At 36.5% G+C, this 7500-nt stretch overlaps 1 protein-coding gene across 1 annotated transcript in view; it reads right to left on the reverse strand.

Annotated features, from left to right (window-relative positions):
• Positions 1 to 7500, reverse strand: part of LOC144977164 (chymotrypsinogen A-like) — a 22173-nt gene that overhangs the window by 7803 nt on the left and 6870 nt on the right. Inside the window, exons 3-5 of the mRNA XM_078922039.1 lie at positions 1736 to 1853; positions 1198 to 1308; positions 598 to 800 (exon numbers count right to left, since the gene is read on the reverse strand). Of these exons, the coding sequence (XP_078778165.1) occupies positions 598 to 800; positions 1198 to 1308; positions 1736 to 1853 (432 nt within the window). The remainder of the gene's footprint in view (positions 1 to 597; positions 801 to 1197; positions 1309 to 1735; positions 1854 to 7500) is intronic.

Genomic DNA, 7500 nt, shown 5'->3' on the forward strand with positions numbered 1-7500 from the left:
TACGGAAGCTTCATTATTTATTTAATCTATTGATTTGTTGAGGGAGATGTTACAAGGGGTTGGTGTGTGTGTGTGTGTGTGTGTGTGTGTTTTTGTGTGTGTGTGTTTGGGGGATGAGGGGTACTGTATCAAAACATTCAACATTCATTTACCCTAGTAGCCAATCATAAGCAAATAATGGCGCAGGGCAGTGAAATTAGAACGAATGACGAAGTGATAAGAATAAGCAGAGTGGTGCCAATTATGCGAAACAGCGATAGAATGTGTAAGTGGCCGTTTTTTTGTATGCGTATGTATCATACTGTATACCTGCAGTGTAGATGGATACACACATACAACTGTAAATGACACAGTAAATCATCAGTGATGGAAATTACTGCTCATATTAAGAAAACCTTTAATTAATCTTATCTTTTTACGTTGACTGGGTGAAATTTGTCCTAGGAAACCGTGTTCAATGTGAACATTAGTTCGAAGAAGGAATGGAATGATAAAAAAAAAAAATAATAAGGAAAGAAATCGGGACATTCGAGTGAGTTCGATCGAGGAAACCGTGCTGGAGTGTAGTACAATTTCAATTTTTACAAATTCACTCACTGTTGATTGTTGTAGGGTTGTTCAGGTCGATTTGGGCGTAATGCTTGTAGGCATATTGGGGATGAATAATGGCCCGGTCCACGTTGATGATTTGTTCCTGTTGAGCTCCAGTCATCGGGTACAAGTCGATACCAGAGATATTGTACTCGCCTGCAACAACAACGAATCGATTCCGAGCTTCGTTGACAGTTGTGCCCGCAGCGCTGGTTTAAAAAAAACCCACAAAAAATAGATTTAATAATTTACAGCTTTGAGTTTTGATTTTTCCTGACAATATTTTGGCCTACCATTCAACAATTTATATATTTAAACAAAATGTCTTGCTATTTGCAAGATAATTTTGATTCAAATCGCGAGGTATTCTGGGAAAATTCAAGTTGAGCTCTGGTGGTGTGGCTGTGTGTGTGTGTGTGTGTGTGTGTGTGTGTGCGCGCACGCAAGCACGCATGTCTCCGTGTGAAAAATATATAATATATACTCACACCCCTTGTTATTGATTTTTCCCCTTGTCCAATGAAGTATCTGTAACTATCAAAATTACTTCGTTCTCGCTTAATAAAATCACGGAAGAGAATAATTTCTGACTTTTTGAATACTTACTTGAGAATACAGACAGCTGACGTTAAAACCCACAGTCTGTCAATGATGACACCGGCACAAATGTGTGTAGTTCCAAAATAATCCAACCTGCTGGAATTCTTTAACTTGGATCTGGATGGAAAAAAACCCCCATAAAGTAGGGTAGTCATTTTCACATGAAACAAGTCTTTGTCACGTGATAAGCACCAAATTGTGGATTTGTCTTGAGAATATGTTTGATTGGTAGACAGGATGTCTGAGGTGCTATTCTTAGTTAGGGCATAATTTTGTCAGTCACAGTATCATGCACATATCTTTAAGATTGTTATAATATGACTGAACAAATTTACGTGATTATATACATATTGAATAAATAATGTGTTTATAGCTGTTGGGTGATACAGATAGTAGCTAATCATTGTATTTACGACTTTTAAGGCCTCAGCATACACCAGACATGCCGCGGGCAGCATCTCTGATTCACCTTCCCTTTATCTCTCCTTTCTCTCCCCCCCCCCCTCCCCCAACCCCCCAATCATCACTCTTTTCGGACACTTACCGAATAGAGACAACGAATGGCCAGTCACAAGGACCAGCATTAATCCCGTTGAATATCCTGGACGACAAAGGAAGGCTGCCAATACCACATTGACTTCGGTCCGTGGCAGAATGTTGACCTAGTTGAAGAATTTGAAAAATGTGTAAGGTTACAAGAATTTGTCAGTTTTATGAGTAAAGTGGCCGCTATTAGTTTCTTGTTTTGAATATAAATACGAGGATTGATCAAAATAGGAATTGCACTGACTGTGAAAGATTGTTCGATTTTCATGAAATGTTCGGGGAAGGGTTATCAATTTCTCATAGAAATTAAATGTATAATTGGAAATTTCAGATGCTCACTTTTTTTGTTTCTGGTCCAAAGCACACAAACCAGAAATCCAGCTTTTTCAAAAGACTTACAACTTTTGAAAAGACTGAGGATGAGTCAGCTACAAATCACCCTGTGATATTTTGAAATGGAGTTCTGCTTTTGCCCGTCAACGGACCTTCTCATCTTGCTACAGCATTTACAGTAGCGGCAGTTAATTGCGGGTTTGAAATCATACCTCATCCTTCCTACGATTTGGCCCATTCAGACTTTTTCACGCTCCTAACATTGAAGAAAAACCTCAAAGGAAAGCGTTTTGAAGAGGAAATTGAAGTTTTACGAGCTTCTGAAGACTGGTTTAAGACCAAATTTTCAAAGTTTATTTAATCTTAGGCTTTCGCCAATAATTCATACAATTTGATGACAACATACATAAAAGTGAGAAAAAAAAGTAAATGGAACCAAAAAAAATAAAATGATCCATTAATAACAACAAACATACAACAACTGTAATACCACCACCAATAATAATAATAATAATAATAATAATAATAATAATAATAATAATAATAATAATAATAATAATAATAATAATAATAATAATAATAATAATAATAATACAGTTCACTTCATTTAATCGCACATCGGTTAATCGCACACTCCGCTTATACGCTACACATTCCCGAAAAACGGAATTATTTCTATATAATCGCTCCGCTTAATCGCACACCATCTCGGCTTAATCGCTACACCTTGATTGGAGTGACAACCATCAGCCATATGGAATCAACGATGCTTTTCCCAATCCACACAGCTTTTCGGCCAAAGCATTCGATCAATTCGTAAGAACGGACAACAATATATCCATCAGCCATAAACTGACATCTCAGAAACCACTGGATCCCGTTCAGTCACAAAAAGGCAATGCCTAGATAATGAAGGTTAGGATGAGTCATCGGAATGTGAGACACGACCCCTGACAAACACTGAAAAACTTGACATGGTAGACAAACCACGCCCCTTCATCTAAGAAGAACGCTTGACATATGATCTACAAAGGCGAGATTGGAGACAAAGGTTTATAAACAGCTTCCACAGAATAGAAAGCAATCAACGTTTCGTGATTACTGTTGTAACAAATAATAATATCGCATTTTGTTGTCGATAAAACAGGAAAAAGAAAAGATTTTTGTTTAAAGAAAAAAAAAAGAAGAAAAATTTTAAAACAAACAACTCAAATAAATAATTAAATGAAAATCAAACATTATAATGAGGTCATGCCTAGAACGTGACGGTCCCAAGCCCGTAGAAAACTCAGAAGTGAAGGTCCTACATGAATGGCACATGAAAGCTGGTGCTTAGATGTTATTTTTAGCTTCTCCGCTTAATCGCACACTCCGCTTAATCGACACACTAACCTGAACTCCCGAGAGTGTGCGATTAAGCGGAGTCGACTGTAGTAGTAGTTGTAATAATAATAATAATAATAATAATAATAATAATAATAATAATAATAATAATAATAATAATAATAATAATAATAATAATAATAATAATAATAATAGTAATAATAATGTAAGTTGTAACACGCCTGACCGGCGAGTCTTGTTTTTGTTGGCTCTTTCATTTACGTGTTTTGAGTGATTTTTATCTGACATTTCGCCTGGATTTTAATACCATCTGATTTGTGATAGTCTTGTGGTTTTATTGATATACATTTTAACGATTTCTAACAGAGGATTTTTCTCAAATTTTAAAATTTAAGTATGGATTTTCCAAAGTCTAACATAGTTTTAAACTGCTATTTGTTTACAGCCATATTGGAAACTTTATTCACTGTGCTATATTTTACAACTTTTAACAACTACCGTGTACATCGATCTATTTATAATACTAATTTTATGAACAGACTCAGAGGGGGTAGACGAAAACAACGCCCTATAACCACCGTCATTGGTCATCGGCCAACCCCACGCCCGCTCCCCCTACGACCTCGATCCTCGCTTCAATTTATCAACACTCGTCCCCCATTCAATCTAATCACTTCAATGAGTAATCCTCACCGTTCCTTGTCAAATATCAACACTGTCCGTGACAGTCAGTATGAAATTAACGACCACCATGACAACAACTCGCAGCAACAGCACCGTCTTGAGCAACAACAACAACAACAACAACAACAACAACAACAACAACAACAACAACAACAACCTGCACGTAGTGATCATACCAGTTTAAAAATTGGATTACTAAATGTTAGATCGTGTCGTAATAAAACTCAAGACATAATCGACATTATTGAAGATCATAAAATTACTATTTTTGTCATCTTGGAAACATGGCTTAATCATTCATATGATGATCCAATTATGAAAGCAATTACACCGGAAGGCTTTTGTATTAAATCATTTCCACGCATTGGGAGGAAAGGAGGTGGAATTGCAATTATTTACAACTTGTCACTCTTTGACAAGATATCATTTCACCATGATAATTTTAGAAGTTTTGAATACGCTGGATTTGCCATTCATGAAAATAATTTTAAAAAGTCGTTTCACTGTGTCTACCGCCCACCACCAAGCCAACAAAACAAAATATCAACAATTGATTTTTTATCTGAGTTCGGAGAATTTATGTCTATGCAATCCATTAACAAAAAGCATAATATTTTTATGGGTGATTTTAACATTGATTATTTCGGAAACAAAAATGAATCGAAAGTATTTCGGGAGATTATTGACACAAACAACTATATCCAACTTGTAAGCGGTCCTACAAACAACCATGGCCACACAATAGATCATGTCATTACAGACATTGAACATTCTCTCTCTTCACCTGTCTCAAATATTGATAAATTAATCTCTGACCATCATTTAATTGTGTTTTGCGTTTTATTTCCAATGAAGCACGAAGTAAAAAAGATGATAACATCTCGTAATTTGAAGAATATAAACATGAGCATTTTTAAACAAGACCTTGACCATAACGTTAAAAATAAACATGATGCGAATGGTCTCCACGAGTCAATTGTTGGTACGGTGGACAAGCATGCTCCCTTAACAACTAGAGCAGTAAAAGTGAGACGTCAAGCACCCTGGTATAATACCGAAATAAAATTGAATGGATTAGCCAGGAGGCGGGCAGAAAGAAAATGGCTCAAGTCCAGAGATGCTGTCGATAAGAAGCGATACATCGCGGCGAGAAATGATGCAAAAGCCGTCAATTTCAGGACCAAAAAGAAATTCTACGAAGACAGCCTCAAAAACGTGGGACGTTCGAGACAATTCTTTGCCTTGACCAAGGAACTGCTGGGACAACAGACGCAACCAGCTCTCCCATCTTTAATCGATCGTGCAGATCTACCAACTCGCTTTGGTCAATATTTTAAAGAAAAAACGGATAGCATCAGGAAAGAACTGTCGTCTGAATCGATCCATACAACATTTGACACATTTCATGGTGATTCGTTAACACATTTTTCAATGATTACTGAAGCTGACTTATGTGATTGCATTATGTCGTCTCCAACTAAAAGTTGTGATTTAGACCCCTTAAATACTGCCATTTTAAAAAAATGCATTGATGTAATTTTAACACCATTTACATGTATTGTTAATAATTCGTTGCAGTCAGGTGCTGTACCAGACATTTACAAAGTTGCCCATGTCAAACCCCTTTTGAAAAAACCTGATCTCGATAAAGAGAACTTAAAAAACTATCGCCCTGTCTCTAATCTTCCTTTTCTCTCTAAGATCTTAGAAAAGCTTGTTTTGAAACAATTACTGTCTCATCTTAAAAATAATTGTCTTGAAGAAAAATTTCAGTCTGCTTATAGGCAACATCATTCGACGGAAACCGCACTTGTTAGGGTTGTTAATGATCTCCTCTCTGTTATAGACAATGGTTCATGTTCCTTGCTGAATTTGCTTGACCTATCGTCTGCTTTTGATACTATTGATCACAATCTTCTTCTCAAACGTCTTGAAATTACTTATGGCGTGTCTGGTGCAGCGCTTGATTGGTTTAGGTCATATTTGTTCAATCGTAAACAGATTATTACGGTGGATGAATATAGATCGGAGGAAATCTTTCTTGATTGTGGGGTTCCCCAGGGTTCAGTACTTGGACCCGTTCTTTTTGTTTTGTACGTTGGCCCTCTGTCTAAAATCATCAGAAGTTATGGTCTGTCTTACCATCAATACGCTGATGATACGCAATTGTACTGCGTTTCCAATACGAGAAATTTACAAGAAGTATCAGCCAATAGTAAAAATTGTATCCAAAGTGTTAAGAAATGGATGAATGAGAACAGACTGAAACTGAATGATGATAAGACGGAGGTGCTGTATGTGGGGAACAGGAAGTGGAAAAGTGAAACAGACTTGAAGTTGGGGGATGCCTCTATTCAAATTGTTGACAAAGTGAAAAACCTTGGCACATTCTTAGACTCTGAACTGTCGATGGAGCATCAGGTTAATAATTTGGTTAGATCTCTCTTTTTCCAACTAAAAAAGATTGCTTCCATTAGACGGTTCATATCTGAGGATGTGACCAAGCACCTGGTTGTGTCCCTCGTACTATCGAAATTGGATTATTGTAATGCTCTGTTGTTTGGCGTTTCGCAATACAATCTGAAACGTCTTCAGATTGTCCAAAACAGCGCTGCCAGACTAGTATTCATGAAGCGTAGGTGCGACTCTGCCGGACCTCTACTTCATGACCTGCATTGGCTGCCTGTTGGGAAAAGAATTAAATTCAAAGCTTGTGTTTTAGTGTATCGTTGTCTTGAAGGTACTGCCCCTTCCTACCTTTCAGAACTAATTGAAAGATATTCAAAACCCCGCCCCTTACGTTCGGCCAGTGATTCCACAAAACTAGTTGTCCCTCGAATTCGGAAAAATGCTGGAATGAGATCCTTTTCTCATTTCGGACCCTCTATTTGGAACGCCTTACCGCAGAGCATTCGTGAAAAAGAATCTTTGTCTATTTTTAAACGTTCCCTTAAAACATATTTGTTTCGATTTTAGTAGATGGTATGAGAAGCAAGATAGGTTTGGTTTGTGTTGTGTGTTGTGTTGTGTGTGTGTGTGTATGTGTGTGTGTGTGTGTGTGTGTGCTTGTGTGTGTGAATGAGTATGTTTCAGCCAAAGTAATTTGTAATTTAAGCGCTTAGAGTCTGGTGTCTCGGAGTTATAGCGCTATATAAGTTTTCAGCATTATTATTATTATTATTATAATAACAATAACAATAATAATAATAATAATAATAATAATAATAATAATAATAATAATAATAATAATAATAATAATAATAATAATAATAATAATAATAATAATAATAATAATAATGATAATAATAACAGCAATAATACCAAACTCAGGACCTTCTAATTTGAAGGACTTTTCTGAGTCAGGGAGAAATGGGAGAAGTAGACCACTTTGACCGGTGATTA

The sequence above is a fragment of the Berghia stephanieae genome, chromosome 7 (genome assembly GCF_034508935.2).
Source record: "Berghia stephanieae isolate SIO BIC M18660-M18661 chromosome 7, UCSD_Bste_1.3, whole genome shotgun sequence".
Classification (NCBI taxonomy): Eukaryota; Metazoa; Mollusca; class Gastropoda; order Nudibranchia; family Aeolidiidae; genus Berghia; species Berghia stephanieae.